Consider the following 20,587-nt stretch of genomic DNA (forward strand, 5'->3'; position numbering starts at 1 on the left):
CACACTTAACAATCATGTGTGTTTTGTCCTTTAAACAGATGTGACTATCAGGATCATCCCTCTCATTTGACAAAAAAATAGGCGTTTATCTGAAGACCAATCTAAAAACTGTGCGTTTTATGAGTTGAGAAAAACAACGGTCCAGCGGCCAATCCCGATCAACTATTCGAGCTCTCCGTTGAACTGTCTGAGGACACGAGGGGCAGCCCAAAACTCACTCATTCATTTGTCTTTCAACGAAATTTTACTCGTAGTTGTACAGTCACCAGGTTGTAAGACAGTGTATTTACTTACATTTTTATATCGGTAACTTTATGCTAATATGACAAAAATTCTGTTAGCTTGCAACGTTGTTAAATCTCTGAGACAAGGATGTGTGGTTGGCAGGAGAGTGGGTAACACGTCGGCCTGGCTGAGACTTCAGACTACTAAACTTTTTAGTGTGAAGGTAAGAAAATGGCGTGCGAGTGAAAACTGTTGTCAGCGTTAAATGGAAGAAATGAGCCTTTTCAAAACTTTCTCCGAAGTGTCGCCAATTGAGCGCTAACGCAGCGGTATGCCTCTGAGCTCCAGGCCGAACTCCACAGAGGAATCTGTGAAGTCTGTGATACCTGCCTATACACGGATGTGCACACATGTAGAAAGTTATTACTGCCTATTTAATAAAAACACCAGAGGCCAATCTTTTATTCGGCATAGGTTCAACACAACGAACAGTTATTATTTGAGCATTATTTAAACTTGAGCTGTAGTTTACAGGTTTAACCGGTCTTGCGTCAGAAACAGAGCATGGTAGCACAGTGGTAGCGTTAGCCAGTTTAAAGAGTTGGAAATGTGTTGGAAAATGGTCTGTCTGGTGGATTGTCATTATACCGGATTGACACATGGCTATGCGCAATTTAAAAAGACGTAGGAAGTCAATTATATAAAGTAGGTGGTTTTGTCATTTAGTAAAACCGCAGTAAAGTACCAGATTTTAAAGTGCAGTTTGGGGCGGCAATTGTCAGCTTGCAAAAAAGTTTCAAAAGGAATTTTGCTCTTATAGTTGATGAGATTTTCATTCTGCTGTCGCAGCGGTTGTGTAGCATGCAGCTGCTGGACTCGTATCCATCATAAGTGTAGATTATAGTGAGAATTGCATCATGAAACAGCCTGATTGCGAAATCCGACTTTCAATACCAGAAATCCCACACACTCAGAGTTCTGGTTGATGCTTAAGTGTCGGTTCAACTATTGAGCATGAAAAATATCTTTATAGTCATAATGCATTGGTTACATCAACAGTGTGTGTATCAGTATGTGAACATTTTTATCTCTCTATAATGTATTTGAGGAGAGGACTCTTGCAGCAATCTATATATTCACATATTTATCACACATACATACACACACACACACACATACACACACACACACACACACACACACACACACACAAACACACACACACAGAGAACAGATGAACAGATTTGTCTGTCTCAGCATTCACAGCACAATTCACAGTGGCCTGCAGTTTCAGCATGAAGTCCCAGAGGCTCACTGCTTGCCATCACACCTAAACTCATAGTCTACAACACATCAAAGTTTTGCCTTTGGTCTTTCCAAATTCACTTCATAAAAAAGGAATGCATTATTCTTGGGTCAGATTTTGCTCGACATCTGTCTGCTCTCTTTTAACTGCCAGGCCCAGACTGCCCACCTGGTTTTGGAGGATGGCACCAGGATGAAAGGGTTTTCCTTTGGGCACGATGCCTCAGTAGCAGGGGAACTAGTCTTCAATACTGGCTTGGTGGGGTAAGGAGGAGACATCCTGACATAAATCAAACTTCATTAGATTAGACAAAATAGTGCACTTGAATGAGTGCAGTTAAAATTTTAGGAAAAGCAAATAGAAAAAAACTGTAAATATTTTGCCATTTAGATTTTTTGACATTACCTTTCAATACCAATATATCAGTCTCACACGATCTAAAATCCTGGAATATTTGTTCTGCCATTCCCCTGCGGTAGGTATCCTGAGGCCCTGACTGACCCCAGTTATAGAGGTCAGATCCTGACCCTGACTTACCCAATCGTAGGGAACTATGGAGTACCCAACACTCAAGAGCTGGATGAGCTGGGCTTGAGAAAGCATGTGGAGTCAGATCGTATACAGGTAGGAAACTTTGGTTTGGAGCTTTCAGGGTTTGTGGATACCTCGGTCCTGCATTTTATTTCTTATTAATTCGTCCTTTCATGCTTTTGCACCATTGTGTCGTTTTGATTTTATTTTGTCCAAAGAATATTTTATTGGTTGATTAATTGATTAGTCAACAGAAAATTGACGGACAGAGATTTTGATAATTGATTAATTAAGCCATTTTAATTAAAAAATTCTAAAATACGACAGGTCTAGTCTGCTCTTCAAAAGTGAATATTTGCTTGTTTTCCAAACTTCTATGACAACCACCTAAATACCCTTTGGTTTTTGGACTGTTAGTTGGGCAAAATGAACTATTAGAATCTGTAATGGCCATTTCTCACAATTGTCAGACATTTTATAGACAAAAAGCTTTATCTGTTAAAGTTGAAATCCTCTTTTATTCATCAAATCAAACTCTATTTTTGATACTATTTATGGTTTAAAGTATTCAATAATGCATTCAATTATGAGCTCTCTATATAGTAGTTTTTATTGGTAGTGGCGGGGCCCGTTATTCCTGTGCGGGATTCAGATTGTCTACCTAAGCATTGCAAGTTTATCTCTTCGATATTGGACTCACTGTTTACGGTTCACTGTCTTTACACTGTCAGAGCTTTACTAAGTTGCTGCTAATGCAAACAGAATCATCATAGTGCCACTACTTCACACTTAAAGCAAAATAGGCAAAACATTTGGTGGCTTTTATTGTGAAGCAGCCACAGGAAATGTAGCATGTTTGCCACTGTGGTTGGTACTGCACTCATTCATCATGTTGCTGCTGCTTGTTTGTTTGATTGCACTGTAAACAGATACACCAGCTACTCTTCTGTTGCACTTATGATAAGGTTGCTGCTCAGGGAGAGTTTGGTCATACTATTACATTGTACTTGCTATTACCATGTTAATCACGGCTGTTGCCAAATCAACCAGGATTGAAATCTTTAAGATTACAATTTAAATACAGTAACCAAAAAGGTAATTGGCAGATTAGCTGATGAAAATAATTGTTCGTTGCTGCTCTACGGGTAATAACAGCATTGCAGTGTTGCAGTTTTTCTGTAATGAAAGATGACGTAAGCAGCAGAGTGTTCTTAGTGCACTACACAGATTTTAGCTGATACAGACATGTGTAAGAAATGGGATTTCTCTGTTTTTTGTTTCACATGCTCAGGATATGCTGGCATGCTCACACACATTTTAGTATTTTGTGGCAGCTCTTGACACCACACAGTACACATACTAGGGGGAGATGCAGTTAATGGACATTTTTTTTTAAGGCTAATATTGTGCTTTGGTGCTTCTAGGTGTCCGGTCTTCTGGTTCAAGACTACAGCCATGAGTACAGCCACTGGAACTCTGTCAAGTCCCTTGGTCAATGGTTACAAGAAGAGAAGGTGAGGAGTCAAATTGCAAAGTACCTGGGGTAGTGTCAGAGCAGTGAAGAGGACTCTGCTGTTGGTAAATTTTCAAAATTTGACTTTCCTTCTCTAAAGGTTCCCGCGCTGTTTGGGATAGACACCAGAATGCTGACCAAGGTCATCAGAGACAAGGTACTGTAAATACAAAATTGTAATCTACGGCCTCTTTTGTAAATAGATGGCTTGACCACTCAGTGTTTAAAATTTGCTTGTGGTTTCAGGGCACAGTTTTGGGCAAGATTGAATTTGACGGGCAGCCTGTTGAAATATCTGATCCCAACCAGAAAAACCTGGTAGCAGAGGTCTCAACCAAGGTAACAGCTGCTACCTTTTATATTTAGCAGTTATTAGACAGTTATTGTGCCCATTACATCAGGTACTCAAAGCACATTTTTTCTGTCTATAAACAGAGTTGATGAGTGCTAAACTCTTGCTGTGTGTCCCCCCCCTACCAGGAAACCAACATTTTTGGAAAAGGAAATCCAATCAAAGTGGTGGCCGTTGACTGTGGTATTAAACATAACATCATTCGCCTGCTGGTTAAGGTGAGCGAGAATATGCAGAATGCGTAAAAAAAACCCAAAACAAACCTTCTTAGTGTTCAGTGTGCGTCCTCATTAGATTACACACTTGATGTTTTTATGGCTGAACCCGTAATGAACCTTCTCTGCACAAATATAGAAAAAGAAATCGACACTTTGTCGCATGTTTTCTGCAACCTGACCTAGAAAATTTGAGATAAGTAATGTTAGGTCTCACAAGCGCCAGAAATCATTCTGTAGTATTTATTTGTGTCATCCAGCTGTAACAGAACGTGGGTTTCCCTTTTGTTTATGTTCTAGTTAATGGTTTTATGTTATTTATAATGTTGATATTAGCTTGCAATTGGTTGTAACAGTAACTCGGGAAAAGCAGCCTGCAGACTTCTATAGCAATAGAAGTTTTTGTCTATTTATCATATAACTTATTTTCATTTATTTGCTATTTATTGGTTTGTTGGTATGTGTTTGGCTGTCTGAACATTCTCATTTGTCAAACAATTGGCAAATTAAGAATGAGTAAGTAAAATTAGTAATGATTTTTCACTTCTTGGTTCTCTTTTTTTATGGTTTGAGGGCAGAGTTTGTAGGAGAAAATCATATTATGAATGTTGTCACTGTCTGAGAACTTTGGAGTCTATGAACTCTGGCCGACATTCATTATAAATACTGAATGTATGGATATTTTGGCTAGTCAGCATGGGTCATCTCTGTAACTGTCTGTCAGAATATTCATTAATCATGGGTTTATTTGGTGTCATTTACAATAACAACACCTCTTACATATATGCTTACAACTAGAGGAATACATTCTGAACTGGTGTTAAATTTATGTAAAACAATGTCGTTGTGACTGAATCCACATTACCATGACCATCATAAGATCCATGTCAGAAGACTACAGAATGTTTGTCTGTATGCAGAGGGGTGCAGAGGTTCACCTTGTACCATGGGACCAAGACTTGCTGAGTCTAGAATACGATGGTCTGTTCATCTCCAATGGACCGGGAGATCCGTCTCTTGCTAATACACTCGTCCAGAATGTCAGCAAGGTAGGTCATGATGCTTTTTATATATTTTGAACATCAGAGGAATTACAACCTTAGTCTATGCTTGTACAACGTGTGAAATTTGGCCACAAAGAGAAGCAATTTATAGCGTCACAGGTGAGCAATAAACAATATTCTCTATTTGTACTGAAGGATAATCTGATCCCCATTTTTATTTGCAGAAAGTAAAATACAGACTTGTCTCATTTAGGAACCTTATTTCCTCTGGAAATTACAGCACCCTAAAAAAAAAAGAACTATGCACAAGAAGCAAAACGTTATATTTCTATCACAATCTATCCCATCATAAATAGTAATTGTATACATTTTGTCCTGTGTAGGTTTTGGAAAGTGATCGTCCCCAGCCAGTGTTTGGAATCTGTATGGGAAACCAAATCACTGCTCTGGCTGCAGGAGCTATGTCATATAAACTACCTATGGGCAACAGGTGAGCTTGTAAATGACTAAGCATAGTTACAAATAATGATTAACAATATGCACAGTCCTTAAGCATGTTCATGAAGATCTCTCTCAAGTCTCTGTGGACACAGACACTGTTGTGGTTTAGTATGGTACTCAGTGTGATGGAAGGTTTTTATCCATTTTTAGGACCTTTGATATCTTGTCTCCATAAAAAAAACAATAAAACACAGACTGTGTTTTATGCATATCTGTGGTTCCCCAGAGGCCAGAACCAGCCAGTGCTGAATGTGATGACGGGCCAGGCCTTCATTACAGCACAGAACCACGGCTACGGAATAGACAGCGAGTCCCTGCCCCCAGGGTGGAGCCCGCTGTTCATTAACGCCAATGATGGCACCAATGAGGTTGATTTCATTCTGTGTCTTTTGTTGAAACAACGTTGTATATTGATATTTTTGTTTATGGATGTTGGGTAAAACGTACAAGTTTCTCTCATAAAATAAGTGCAGTCAAGCAAAAAGATTCCATATTGGGTCTTTAAATGTTTGTTTACAAAATAACATTTTAGAGTGACTCACTTTTTTAGGAGATGTTGCTAGATTAAATTCAGAAATGTAAAATACTGCTGGCTTTCTTTTAGTTTCCTTATATCAACTGTGCATATTTTGCAGGGCATCATGCACAACACTAAACCTGTTTTCACGGCTCAGTTCCACCCGGAGGCTAAAGGTGGTCCCACAGACACAGAGGTAATTAAAGACTTTGATAGTGATGCATAAAGCACCTGAATACTATACTAAAGCTGAGTAAAGGTAAAATCACAGGATGCAGATTAAGTGAAAGTTGAAGTCTTGCATTGAGTGGTAGCCTGGATAAGTTATTTGGTATTTAGATAGCAAGCTAAGAATAAAAGAGGATTAAAAAAACAGGAAAAGAAGTAATGATGAAAACTTAGAGGGTAAATGTGTAACAACAGAAAAATAAGAAAACTTGGGTAATAAGCTTTAGCTACCATTAAAATTAGAATTTTCACTGAAATAAAATCAGTAATGAACAACAATGTAATGTATCAGCAGCTGATAGCTGTTGAACACTTTTAGGTTTACTCTAAAATAGCTAAGCAAGCAAGCAAGCAAGCAAACAAACAAACAAACAAACCAGACAATATTGTGTAAAGGCCTTGGTGTTTGACTGCACCAGGGCTCAGGTGTTTATGAGGACCACTAATAGTGCCTGTCCTTTTCCCTGCAATAATGCTTTGATGGTTCTGTGCTCCAGTCTCCCATGTGGCAAGCAACGACTGTAGTTCAAGTCCTGGTCAAAGTATATGTTGTAACCTCTGTCATATTAAGGCAGAATAATAAGCCTCGTCCTCTGTACCAAAACATACAGCTGACAGCTCAGTTGGAGAAGTCTTGCCTTCCATCTGGGTTTAATTCCTGGAGATGTCACAAAAATCTTGCACAGTGTCCATGACAAATTTTTTTTTTTTACCTGTGACTTGCAGGGAGGTGCATTGTTTTTTAATGCGTTTGTTTCAGACATTGAGAAACTATTAAGTGCTAAGTGGAAGTTTGCCTGTATAGTCTTACCCAGTTACAGTGTGTCATAAAACAAGTTTAACTTGACAAGTTGGCACACATCAATAACAGAACAGACACAGTTACCACAGGTGACTCATTTTACTGCAGCCTAACTTGTTACTGTATTGTTACTGACACTGATTAGTTTGTATAGATCTTAGATCATTTCACACATTTTTACATGGTCACTCTCAGGGTCTTGGTGTTATCAGTCACTTGTAGTCTGAAACAAAGTATTGACTTTATTAGCATTGATTGGCAGAGGAAAAAAATGCATTGTATCATGTACTTCTCTAGAAATGTGACCCTTATCTTCAAGCTGCTTTATATGTACCAATATATTTCAACATGAAAAATATATTGGAAAAAAACAAAAAAATAAATATGATTCAAATTATAAATACTCAAGTAAAGCACAAATAAAACAAGAAGGTATGATCATATATACATATATAAACATATATATGTGTGTGTGTATATGTATGTATATATATATATATATATATATATATATATATATATATATATATATACTTTATAATGATTTTAAATGATACATTTAATTAGATGCCAACATGTTCCTCTATGTGGGCTTTCTGTCGATTTTTATACGGACTACATTCTTGGGGTAAAGAGTAAATTTTTTCTCTGTTTCTACAGTTCCTCTTTGATGCCTTCATATCCCTGATCAAGAAAGGAAAGGACGCTAACCTAGTGTCAGTCATGCCCAAAAAACCCACAATCCCTCCCAGAGCCCAGGTACAGCATGTCACACAGGTTCAGCAGGTTTGCCTTGAACTTTTTGAGCAGCAGATGATTTTAGCTGTGGTACACATGAATTATTAACCATTTGAAGGTGTAAAAGGTTATCAGACCACTTTACAGCAAAACCAAGATATATAGAATAAGTAGGCAACCAGACCATGATGATCCATAAGTGAATTACATTTAAATAACAGGAAGTTATAATTTTCCAATTCATTAAAATGCTGTTCAGTACTATGCTGTATGTGAATTGAAGAGTTTTACATCAGGGAGACCATGTGAGCCCTGAGAAAGGCATGAATGTATTTGTTAGTTCAAACTTAATTGCAGATGGAGCTTCATGCTGCACAGTTCCTGTTGTATTTACCTTGTTACATGCAGTTAATCACTGTGGTCAATGGCTATTTGTATTAATGTAGGTGTCAAAGGTGCTGGTCCTTGGTTCTGGTGGTCTTTCTATTGGTCAGGCTGGAGAGTTTGACTATTCAGGATCTCAGGCTGTCAAGGCCATGAAGGTAAGAGATAACACAACATCCTGATGCACTCTAGATATTTTCTGTAGCCGAAACCATATTCCATTATTCTCAAAAATGGCTGTGAATGATGGTTGCTTATGTTTTTTTTATATGTATCTTCATGTAGAAGAGGATATCAACCAACATCAATGTAATATTCAATGTAATATGAGAAGACTAAGACTAATGTCACATCATTACATCACATCATGTCCAATGATTTGTCATAATGACCTCATTTATCAGCATTGTGGTCAGTGGCCATTTAAATGTATCATTTATCCTGATATACTGTATGTTGCATCAGATATACTGTAGCTGATATTATGTCCCTTATTCCTCTCTTCCATACACCTCCATTTTTTCCAAAAACTAGTAAAAACACAATAAATACATGTTGGTGCACTAATGTGTGCAAAAAAATAGATTCCAGTAAATGCCTCTTACTTACTTTTTTTTTTTTTTTTTTTTTTTTAGTAATATTTGGTTAAAACTACTGCCCAGCATTTAAGAAAATGACTTACCCTTTCTACAAATTTATTTGTGACCTGTTCTTAAGAATGACATTAGAGATCTTTTAGTGCAAGTACATCCCAGTTTTTCTAATAGATGAATAGATTTATTTTATTCATTCTGTTTACTGATGGATGAGCCTTTAATGTGTTTGCTGAGTTAAGACTGAACTGAATTGATTGTTGCAGTATTCTTTAACATTTAGAACCGACTTTTCTGAAAACCTTCAGAAGAGCTTTTATACAACAGTTTGAACAATTTGTTGTGCATGCTGCGTGGTACCCATTCTAGTCCCTGAAATGGAATAAATAGGCCTTTTTCACAGGAGACATTTTGACACGTCACAGGAAGAACAGCACAGGTGTAAATAGTACAATGAATATTGGCTGAGTTCTTTTTAGCTGCTTAGGTTTGAAGGACCTGACGTTGTGCATGGCTGGTTCACTTGAACCAAGCAGCGCCCTCTTTAATGTTATTAGCAACAAGTATTTTTTTCCTTCTATTACAAGTCAAAATATCTGCTGTGAAAAAGGGTCAAAACCCACAAAGGCACATTTAAAATGAAAGACATGAATGTTGTAAAAGTAACACTGAAGACAAGTTTTCTTTTAAAAAGGTTATAATAATTAACCCAGTGGACATGTTGTAGGAGGAGAATCTAAAGACAGTGCTCATGAACCCAAACATAGCCTCGGTTCAGACCAACGAGGTGGGCACCAAGCAGGCCGACTCAGTCTACTTCCTGCCTGTCACTCCACAATTTGTAACTGATGTCATCAAGACCGAGCGTCCAGATGGCATCCTACTCTCCATGGGTGGACAGACTGCACTCAACTGTGGTAAGACATGCACTTGTGTGCTTGGATATGTGAGATAGCGGATTTGGTTGAATTCTCGGTGTAGATCTTTTAAGTAGGGGAAAACACTAATTGTGTGGCATTGGTAAAAAGCATTCACTAAAATGACATATGTAATATTAGGTGAATTTTCGTCTAACTTATGTTCATTCGTCTTTTTATGGCTTTGTTTTATACCATGTGAATCTGTTTGTGTGCCGTTCAGGAGTAGAATTGTTCCAGCGCGGCGTCCTGGAGAAGTATGGGGTGAAGGTCCTTGGAACCCCAGTGGAGTCCATCATGGCCACAGAGGACAGACAGCTTTTTGCTGACAAACTGATGGAAATCAATGAGAAGATCGCACCAAGTATCGCTGTTGAGTCGGTGAGGATACAAGATCACTCACAAACAACAACAAAACAAACAAACGTGGATACTACTTTCATAGTATTAGCAATTAATGTCTACATGCCCGGTCACTTCCTGAGCATATTCTCCATGAACATGTATTTTGATGTGTGACCGTTTTTGTGAAATCTAATATTTTTGTGCATCCTCCAGGTGTCTGATGCCTTGAAAGCAGCAGAGCAGATTGGCTACCCAGTGATGTTACGATCGGCCTATGCCCTGGGAGGTCTGGGCTCTGGTCTGTGTGCCAACAAAGAAAAGCTTGAGGAAACCGCCCACAAGGTCAGAATAAAGTCTTCACAGCAGAGATGGCAGGCATCTGGGTTCAGTTATTATCATTAATGTCTGTATTTTTTTCACATGACACTTCAGTCAGTCATCAGTCATCAGATCAGTCGTTCTGGTCAAATCTGCAGTTGAGGCATTTTACCCAGACTTTTACTTATAAACTTTTTTAATTTTATACCTTCACTTTTGTTTACAGCATAAACCTGCACAAAGATAAAAGCTCTGAAATAGTTTAGATATGTTTTCTTTGGTCCTCTGCCAAGAAAGGAATAGTTTGCTGTTGCTAAGCAACATTCTCTTGTGCTAGTCCAGTATCCAGCATTATATGTGACAGCTCAGTTGGTTCTAATCTGTGATCAGAGGCTGCAAAATGAACTGTTTGTGCTAGACTGTTTTAGATTGGTACATACCTTTTCATGCCATACAGTATGTTCTACTGCTTTACTCAGCTGACATTTTAAATGAGTTATTGATGTATCCTTCAGTAGTTTCAATGGCAAATGTTCCTTTACCAGTTATGGTCAGTGGCTGTTCAGCTGGTTTGTATAAAGTACATGGCAGAGGTGTAGTTCACAAGGTGTTTGTCTAGTCTATGACAAAAATACAAAATGAAAGGCACAACATTTCCTAAACATTATTCATCCCATGTCCTATTAGAAACTGTACATGTCCTTGTAAAATAAGTTTAAATTTAAAATATTAAATATTACATTTAAAATGAAGTAAATAAAAAAAAAAAACAACAAAAAAAACACAAGACCCATTTATTATAATTAAAGTCAGTAGAGGGGTTACATTGTTTACATTCAGTATGGTTTACATGCAAATGTTACACACTGCACATTGACAGTAAATATTACTTAGGTTAATACTCAAAATTCAAACGTTCTACTCCTCATTTTAAGCTTTCCAATTATAGTATTTACACTGCAAAGCTATTGTACTGAATTAAATTGTACAGGGTTTCATGTTATTGTGTCTACTCACTGTTTAAAGGTTAATGTAGATGCCTGTATTCAATGCAAATTGTAGGCTCTGGCCATGAGCAGTCAGATCCTAGTGGAGAAGTCTTTGCTGGGCTGGAAGGAGGTGGAATATGAGGTGGTGAGAGACGTGGCTGATAACTGTGTCACCGTCTGCAACATGGAGAACTTCGACCCACTGGGCATTCACACAGGTACCAAGCATACAGTACATACTACATATGAATGTGTTCCTCAAACTACTGCAAACTCTTACTAGGCTCTGTTTTGGGTTATTATTTCCTGTACTCTGTTGTGTTTTTTTTGATGTCTGATGTGTTTGATTGACTTTTGTTTGTTTTTTCTTTTCTGTTGTTTTCAACGCAAGCAGGTTATTCATGATGACCAAACTTACTGTGTACTTGCAATATGATATATATGTTTTAGACAGCTGTGGTCCTTGTGTTATTCCTTTGTCTTGTTTCTGTAGATCAAGAAAAGCACTGAAAATCGATAGAAGAGCGGCAAACTTAAGCCTTTGGGTTTAGTTTAGTTCTCACAGCCAACAAACACACAACACAGCCAACACAGCTTGTTTAGACTGAGGTATACCTAAGATTAAAGGTGGTTTGAGTGCTCCTCACAAAATCCGAGGGATAAACAGACAGCTGTGTTGTTTATCTGAAATGTGATACTTTCTGGGCCCAGAGATTCTCCTATAGAATCCAACAGATTAAAATGTTCCAGAAAATTATTATGTTGCACATTGATTTTACAAACTTGGAAATTGGTTCTTTTCAGTTTTGAATCCAAATGAGAGACAAATTTTTCTTGCTTCATGTTATATGTAAACAGATGAGTTTTGTATCAAAAATGTATATATCTCTTGTCTTCATTTTCCTACTACTGTCTCATCAACCAAAACCAAGTTCAGAGACTGTGAATGTTGTTTAAAGTCACTTCACGCTCTAACCCCTCTTCTTCTTCTTTAGGTGATTCTATAGTGGTGGCACCAAGCCAGACATTGTCCAACGAGGAGTACCACATGCTCCGTGAGACGGCCATCAAAGTGGTCCGTCACCTTGGCATTGTAGGTGAATGCAACATCCAGTATGCCCTGCACCCATCATCCTTGGAGTACTGCATCATTGAGGTCAATGCCCGGCTCTCGCGAAGCTCAGCTCTGGCATCCAAAGCCACTGGGTGAGAGAATTCATCCATTCGATAACAAGGCACAAACAAGGCAAATACAAGATGTTGGAAAGGTCTAAAGTCTAAGTCTAGTTTGGACTTCTCCATACAGCTTAGTTGTTAGGCCTGCTCATCTTATCTGTGTCACATAAGGTTTTATGGTCTCTAAAAAGAACTTGAAAGGAGTTAAAATGCCTCCACATTTAATATGACAAGCAGTTTGTCTTATATTCTATATTTCTTTGGCTAGGCTGGAAGTGAATAGTTTCTCAGATCAGATGTGTTTTAAACTGATTTTCCATGGATATACTTTTTAGTTATCGAACATTTACCTATTGTAGTCTTGAAAGTTTTAAAACTGTTTGTGGTTTGCCATGGAGAAAGTGACTATGGTCAGTCTTAACATTGTGCCATTTAAAATGGAATCCGCAGCAACCACACAGTCCCTTATAATAGTAAAGTTTTATATCAAAATGTTTTCTAAAAAAACTTCAAATCACTTAATGCAGCAAGACCAGCAACATTTTGTTGATTCCATTTTTTCACACAGTTGATTACTTGGAGTTTGTATCAAGTCAGACAGAGATTAAGAATTTAAAAAGTAACTCTCTAAACAAACCTAGCCCTTATATTACTGTGAAGTAATATAAAAGGATAAATTTGGAGTTTAAATATTTTACAACATCAGAAAGATCTTGGAAGTTTTGAGTAGAGCAAAATATAGGCGTCAAAACAACATTACAGTTTTAATCAAGATCATCAGTTTGATGATCATAAAAATGTTTATGTGTTACAGAACTTTTTAACTTTTTAACTAGTTTTCGACATTAACTGACTTTGGTCATCCTGCTGCTTGGTCTTTGTCTCACAGGTACCCCTTAGCATTTGTAGCTGCTAAGCTGGCTCTGGGAATCCCCCTACCAGAGATAAAGAATGCTGTATCGGAGAAGACCACCGCCTGCTTCGAACCCAGTCTAGACTACATCGTCACCAAGATCCCCCGCTGGGACCTGGACCGCTTTCAGGGCATGTCCCTTGAAATAGGCAGTGCCATGAAGAGTGTTGGAGAGGTGAGGGAGGATCCAAGGATAAACACTCGCGCCCTCATTCATTCACTTGCTTATTCACCATGCTCACTCACCTGTATTGTACTGTGTCGTATTTCCTTCTTTTGGATTCAGGTGATGGCAGTCGGCCGGACCTTTGAGGAAAGTGTGCAGAAGGCTCTGAGGATGTGTCATCCATCAGTGGATGGCTTCGTGCCCCGGCTGCCACTCAAGAAAGCCTGGGCTGACACCCAGGACCTGCAACAGGAGCTGGCTGTGCCCTCCAGCACCCGCATCTTCTCCCTTGCCAAGGTACACTAATTTTTCATGGCATTAATAATGAATGACACCAACTACAGTTTTCTCATTAAAATCACATTTTGAAGTATTACAGAAAAATAATCATGAAAAAAACATGAAATGCAGAGGAGGAAAATACGTCCCTGGCCTTCCTGCTTGCATAGCTGTGAATGTCTAATTGTGTGGAAATGCTTGAAAATGTAGATTTAGTTAAATTGATACAGACTAGTCATAATACTTGGAAAACACATATAAACAGTGTTTGATTATCTAATTTACAGTGTGGCCTTTTCAAAAATGTTTACATGTTGATAATAATCTGAAATATGTTTTTGCTAAGTTTGCTTTTGTGCTTTCCCAATAGTCTGCGTTTATTTTTCCTCACAGAATCAAATGAAGGCAAAGCAGTACTTTTATAAGCACGTCTAGACACAGGGTCAAGCTCCATCATTCAAACACAGAGATGGTGCATGAACTATTACAAGGTGAAGCACATCTGCACTTCCAGCACTTCAATATGTTTTTATCACCAGCTGAGAGAAGGGAAGACTGAGGTCGTGTCAGTGTCAAAGCTGTGTGAGCTTGGTGTCCTGAAAGGGGAGACAGATCTGTTCCCGTAAGTATGCTGTCGTGGAGAAGGCTACAGCATTAGGGATTAATGATCCACATCTTATCTCCAGGCAATCAAACACCAGCTACAGACATGGCATAAAGTGTTGGGACCCTTACACCTCATTGAATCAATGCTCCGTTCTTCCTGAAAAGTGATGAAATTTATTGCTCTTTTGTGATGAAGATTTCTTCAAACTTATAATCAGTCATTCGGCCTATTGAAATGAAAAAGGTACCCCTGCTCTTTGGTATGAGTGTGTGCACCACACTGAACATGAACAAGAGAAAAGAACGAAGATATAATTGCCAAGCATGGTCAAGGTAAAGGCTATAAGACCTTCTTCAAAGAGCTTGATATTCCTGTTACCACAACTGCTTATATTAAGAAATTTAAAGTCCATATGATTGTAGTCAATCTCCCTGGATGTGGCTGCATGATGGAAAAAGAACCAAGGAAAACCCTTCTGTAGTTTGTTAAATCTGTCAAATCTGTGCAGGGCACATTGAAATCAGAAAATTATCAAGCTGTCGTGGATCGTAACTTACTGCCAAGTGTGAGAGAGCTCTGTCTCAAGAGCAGGTCATGGCTCCTCCAACAGGAGAATGACCTAAAACATCAAAAACAAAGAATGGATGAGAAGAAAACAATGGACTGTTCTGAGGTGCCCTGCTATCAGATCCAACTGAGCATCTATGAAAAGAGTTGTTGGGAAAAGATGGGTTGTACCAAACTACCAGCTGAGAAGTACAGATGTCCCATTAAGAGTTACAAAAAGTGCTTGATTGTCTCAAAAGGGTGTCCAACTAAATATTGGTTTTGTCCACACTGTTTTTGTGGTGTTATATAAATATGTTACATCGAGAATCAAAAGTAACATGTCTGTTCAATTAAATATGGAGTATAGAATAGCGTATGCCAATTACTTTTGTCAGATTCAACTTTCAGAGAAAACTGTGTTTTGATTGTTTGTTTTTTTTTAAGTGGAAAGGTACAAAGAAATTTCAGCCACGTCTGTATAATCCTGCGTGGTGGTCAGCACAGTCACTGCCACTCTCAGTTAACCTTCCCTCTCTCTGGACCCACCAGTTTGATGTTGAAACCTACAAGGTCAAGACCATTTGAAGCAAGATTGTAGTGTTATGGTGGTGAAAGCATAAAAAATAAAACAGTCAAGGCCATAAGGCAGAATTAGCCTCCTAAGCAGTTATTCGGACATAAGATACAGTATGTTAAGTAGCAAATTGCATGTAAACCTCTGATATGTCGCTGCTATTTTTGTTCTCAGATTTTTCACTTGAGAACATTATCAACACTCAACATGCCTTTAACATTTGTTACATATTGTATTTGACCATTTGCAGCTGGAATTACATTACTAAAACTTTTCACTGGAAGCCACAGTAATCACTTGCAGCTTGATCAGCAGCTTTTTATGATAAAGGCAAGGTAGATTTCGTTGCAGATTTTACAGATCACTGACTGAAATCCTCCCACTGGTGGCCTGGAATGATTTCTCTGGTCAGACATCTAATATAGAAATGATAAAACATATTCACTAGCTGTTGCCAGGGCAGAAACTCTGTCATATTACAAGCTGTTTTAATAAAAGGCCAATATTGGCAAAGTAATATATTGTTCCTGAAATAGATTTTACTTGGAGTGATGGGTAAAAAACATAGTACTTACAGTGACTGTTGTGAATAACCATACCCATACCATTCCCCTCCAGTGACAGGTCAACGAATGAGCTGATACATGATTTTAATCATAAGCAACTGATTACCGGAATCTGTTGAAACTTATGGGATGTCTGCTTTCAGAATGCTCCAAACAGGGACATGAATAATGAACCTGATAAAGATGATGAACAATAAATATAACACTGTGCCTGTTTCTCTCTCTGTCTTTTAGGCCCTTCACAGTGGTGTGAGTGTGGATCAGATTCACCAGCTGACTGCCATAGACAAGTGGTTCCTCCACAAACTCCACAAGATAACACAGCTGGAGCAACATCTGTCAAACTACAATAGGTAAGGCATACACACAGATGCACACCTAGGTCAAACGAAGTAACTTTTGAGTTACTTTTATATGTCTTTAATATACTGGTCAATTCTTTTGCTGTTGACTTGGATGGTGGATGGTTGAAAATATCTAGTCAAGTGGAACTACCTCCTTCAAAATACAGAACATCCATCTGTCCAGGCCTGCCAACGTGTACGCGTTCTGTGTAGCAGGTACGCACTCCTGCAGGCTGGTTTCTCAAGTGAGGGCCGTTCTTTGAACTTCAGAACAGACTGGGGAAGATGTGGAAACTTGACGTTGTGAATTAAGTTAACGCTAGCTTAACATTACGTATTTGCAAGCTAGCCTGTTTTTTTCAGTCATTTGAATTGCACTGTCCGTGTGTCACCGATGGTTAAATGTGACTTTTCATAGTATTCATAATATTAAAACAAACCCGTCATCGTAATGAGCGGATCATATCATGAGACCCCTGGCTGGAAAAAAAAAGACAGCGAGTTCATCCGCTGCAGAAATGCAGAGAAAAGTTACCGGAAGAGATGGTGATACCTCCGCATCTCCAGACTTCGCCACCATACATTCTCCACAGTCTGCAACACTGATATTGATCATCAGGGATCAACAGTAGACTTTCTTCATGGTTGGCAGGTCTGCCTGTCCTTCCATCCGCAGAGTTGCAGTCTAGTGCCCCAATGGCAGATTGATCCTAAAATCATTTTAACCACATTGCCATATTCACTCATATCCTGGGCCCCTCATTCATCAGTGTTTCGTAGAAAAGTACAAAGAAAGTTTTGAATGTTTGCAAATACAAATTGGTATTGGTATTGGTATTTAAGTCTCATGTACATAAAGAACTGCACTAAATTACCTTTTACCTCTATGGTCTCAAAGCTTCCATTTAAAGCTGCAAGACATTTCGTGAATTTCTGCTGCCAACATGGAGAAATCAAAGAAGACAAAGAAGAAAACTTTTTGGATGCAGAAATAGGAGTTCTGATCAATGAAGTGGAAGCAAAACAAGCAATACTTTTCTGGAAACTTCAGCAATGACTTGACAAATGAGAGAAAATAATTGCTTGAAAGCAGCTTAGAGCTGTTTTCTGCCTCATCCAAGTGCAGAACAGTTTAATGAAATTAAAAAGAAATGTTTTGATTTGAAAACATCTAAAAAAAAATATCATCCACTAAAGGGACATAAGTGCAACAGGAGTAGGGCAGAATGACTTGTCACTGTCTGCTACGGATCAATGCATTGGCAGCATAATTGGAGAGACCTCATTGTGATGTTCATACTGAGGACCCCTGATTTGCAATGTTCTGTTGGAATTTTGCAGTGGCCAAAAATCCCAGAGTGGAGAGGACTATACACTGAGATAGCATTGCTCCCTTTCTAATACTGGAGAGAGGTGGTTGCAGAGATCCACTAAAATATGCCTTGGAAAATGAAATCAACTAAAAAGCCAGGCATCGCTCTCAGCAAGAAAAATAAAAATAAAAATTGCATGCTCCTTGAAAACATAGTCCATGCTTAATGCTAGATGCTAAATGCAAGATTTGCCATTTTGGACCCCAACCCTAACGCCTCAGTGTTGCCCTTTGTATTATTTAACTGGTTTAACTAAATTGCCTCCAACCTTACATTCCACTGTCTTTTCTTATTGACTTTATTATTCAATTAACCTTAAATGACTTCATGTTGAATAGCACCCAACAAAACAACATTTCAGAAACACAAACATTATGATAGCTCACAGCAGGATCCTGACAGCTAATACAGTACATAATAATCCGCATAACAAATATTACACTTAGCCCTGCAAGGTTTTCTGACTCACATGCTTCGGAAAAATTGGGGAAAAAAAGGGATAAAATCTGGGGGAAACTTTGAATTAGTTCTGAATAGATATAACTGAATATTCTTCATTCGTAAAATGTTGGTCCCCAAAAATGAGATGAACTGCAGTCTCTTCACGTCCGTTTCCTTTTCTGTCGTGGTTCACCTCCTCTCAGCTGCCGCCCTTAGTCTCTCTGCCCTCTGGCTCTTACCTGGACAGCTCAAATCAAAGCCGCTGTGAATTTTCATGGCTCAGCCACAAGTAACCTGCTGCTTCCGTCTGGCTCTGCTGTTTAATAATTAATGGCTGGCCGCCTGGTGAGCACCCACCGTTACTCACTGACGCACAGTAGGCTGTTGTGGCCTCCTCTGCCTCTGGAGCAGGGGACATTGGGATGGGGACATAACAATAGGCTGCTGCCAGACTGATGGAGCGTAGAGCTGAGTACAGGTGGGCTTCAGGCTCTGCTGGTCAGCAGACTCATTGTTTGTGAGTGAGTGTTAGTTCTTTTATTGCTGTAGTTTGGACTAAAGGATATTCAAAATGTATTCTTCTTTATTTGTGGAAGAGTTACTTTTAATGTTGGATTATTGTGTAGCTGTTAAGATCAGAATTGACATTGAATATCTATTTCACCGTCCGTATTTTCTTTGTTGTCGCCTTTAAACATTGGCTGTTGATGGAAAATTGCTCTTTGGTCAAGTAGCGAGCACATTACTAACAATTGTTATTGAATCATTTTATGATACTGTAGATATAGGTAGGATATGGAAATTAGGGGAAACTTTTGAGACTTGCTGCTCATTGTGTTTTTGCACGAACTCTCAGGTTTAAGACAAAGCATTTAGGATTACAGTTGTGCCATGTAGTGTAGACACTTAGTCAGCAAATAAAAACACCAGTTTTAGTATATATGAACATATGTTTGTCTGCCACATCAATATTATGTCTGAACCATATTCCATATCCTGTATGGACATTTGCCTAACACATAGTTTTTGTGTCTTAAGAGGACTTTACTTCCAGAACCAGTGTTATACTGGATTATGGGTGCACCCTTTTCCATGTTCTCCCTAGAGACGTGGCAGATATCAAAATGACTTTGATCCACTTCGAGACATATGTCAGGTTTAAGTTTGATTAGACAAAGCAGAACTCACAGTACACCCGCAAATGAGGACATAGATAATTAAATATATAATCCCTACTCATGACATGAATTACAATTAAGAGGGCTGCAATTACACAGCACACAAAACGTGTCATTCTAATAAGGTTCAAATTTAATTAAGTGAAAAATTAACAAAATGAAAAGCATGAAATCACAGAAATTGGTTCTTGTCATTTATAACTTCAGTAAGTGTGTGTGTGTGTGTGTGTGTGTGTGCGTGTGCGTGTGTGTTGTTTGTGTATTTGTTTTTATAAATATGTGAGAGTCTCAGGCAGTCCTATCCCCTCCCTCTCTTTACACACTTGCACACACACACCACACTATGCGAGTGTGTATTTCAAGTTTTATTTGTGTATTAGGGTGTACATACATTCGCAGCATGCAAAGGATTTCACTTTCGCTTTAAAACTGCATTTCCAGATGGTACAATTGTACAAATGACAACCAAGCTCTCAGATCAAATTTCTTTCCTTCCTGTGATTCTCAGAAATCTTGCTACTCTCCCCTTTTGTTGGTCCTGGGGTTTGTTATTTCTCAGCCCAGCCATGTGCGGTGGGAGTTAAAACACATTTGACATTTCCAATATTGTTACGCTACAAGGTCATAAATAATTCAGATGGGGGGGGGGGTTGTGGTTTACCAGAAATAAGGATTCCTTCCTGTTGTCTCTACCTACGATATTACGCTTGTTGCTTTCTTAGTGGGAGTTAGATGAGCAGACCAATATCAATTTAATCACCATGCATTCATGTGTTTAGTTTAATCTGACACAAAAACAGAAATCAAAGGGAATTGGCCAAACTCTGTCAAAAAAGCCCTCCAGCAACTCCATAGTTGCCATACTTCCTATGTCTTTAATGTAGAAATAAATAGCTTATACACTGGAACTATTTCATGACCAAGCCCAGTGACTGCAGCGTCT

At 38.6% G+C, this 20,587-nt stretch overlaps 1 protein-coding gene across 1 annotated transcript in view; it reads left to right on the plus strand.

Moving 5' to 3' along the window:
• Positions 1 to 204: 204 nt before the first annotated feature.
• The window catches only part of cps1 (carbamoyl-phosphate synthase 1, mitochondrial), a 65,002-nt gene continuing 44,619 nt past the window's right edge, over positions 205 to 20,587 (plus strand). The window contains exons 1-21 of the mRNA XM_023416670.2: positions 205 to 448; positions 1,685 to 1,794; positions 2,011 to 2,155; positions 3,487 to 3,576; positions 3,676 to 3,732; positions 3,822 to 3,914; positions 4,056 to 4,145; positions 5,063 to 5,191; positions 5,530 to 5,636; positions 5,874 to 6,015; positions 6,283 to 6,360; positions 7,855 to 7,953; positions 8,379 to 8,474; positions 9,637 to 9,826; positions 10,050 to 10,207; positions 10,385 to 10,513; positions 11,552 to 11,696; positions 12,474 to 12,684; positions 13,544 to 13,742; positions 13,854 to 14,030; positions 16,543 to 16,661. Of these exons, the coding sequence (XP_023272438.1) occupies positions 323 to 448; positions 1,685 to 1,794; positions 2,011 to 2,155; positions 3,487 to 3,576; positions 3,676 to 3,732; positions 3,822 to 3,914; positions 4,056 to 4,145; positions 5,063 to 5,191; positions 5,530 to 5,636; positions 5,874 to 6,015; positions 6,283 to 6,360; positions 7,855 to 7,953; positions 8,379 to 8,474; positions 9,637 to 9,826; positions 10,050 to 10,207; positions 10,385 to 10,513; positions 11,552 to 11,696; positions 12,474 to 12,684; positions 13,544 to 13,742; positions 13,854 to 14,030; positions 16,543 to 16,661 (2,690 nt within the window). The 5' untranslated portion in view covers positions 205 to 322. The remainder of the gene's footprint in view (positions 449 to 1,684; positions 1,795 to 2,010; positions 2,156 to 3,486; positions 3,577 to 3,675; positions 3,733 to 3,821; positions 3,915 to 4,055; positions 4,146 to 5,062; positions 5,192 to 5,529; positions 5,637 to 5,873; positions 6,016 to 6,282; positions 6,361 to 7,854; positions 7,954 to 8,378; positions 8,475 to 9,636; positions 9,827 to 10,049; positions 10,208 to 10,384; positions 10,514 to 11,551; positions 11,697 to 12,473; positions 12,685 to 13,543; positions 13,743 to 13,853; positions 14,031 to 16,542; positions 16,662 to 20,587) is intronic.

The sequence above is a fragment of the Seriola lalandi genome, unplaced genomic scaffold (assembly GCF_002814215.2).
Source record: "Seriola lalandi dorsalis isolate HSWRI2012SDOR001 ecotype SW California unplaced genomic scaffold, Sedor1 jcf7180002054568, whole genome shotgun sequence".
Taxonomy (NCBI): Eukaryota; Metazoa; Chordata; class Actinopteri; order Carangiformes; family Carangidae; genus Seriola; species Seriola lalandi.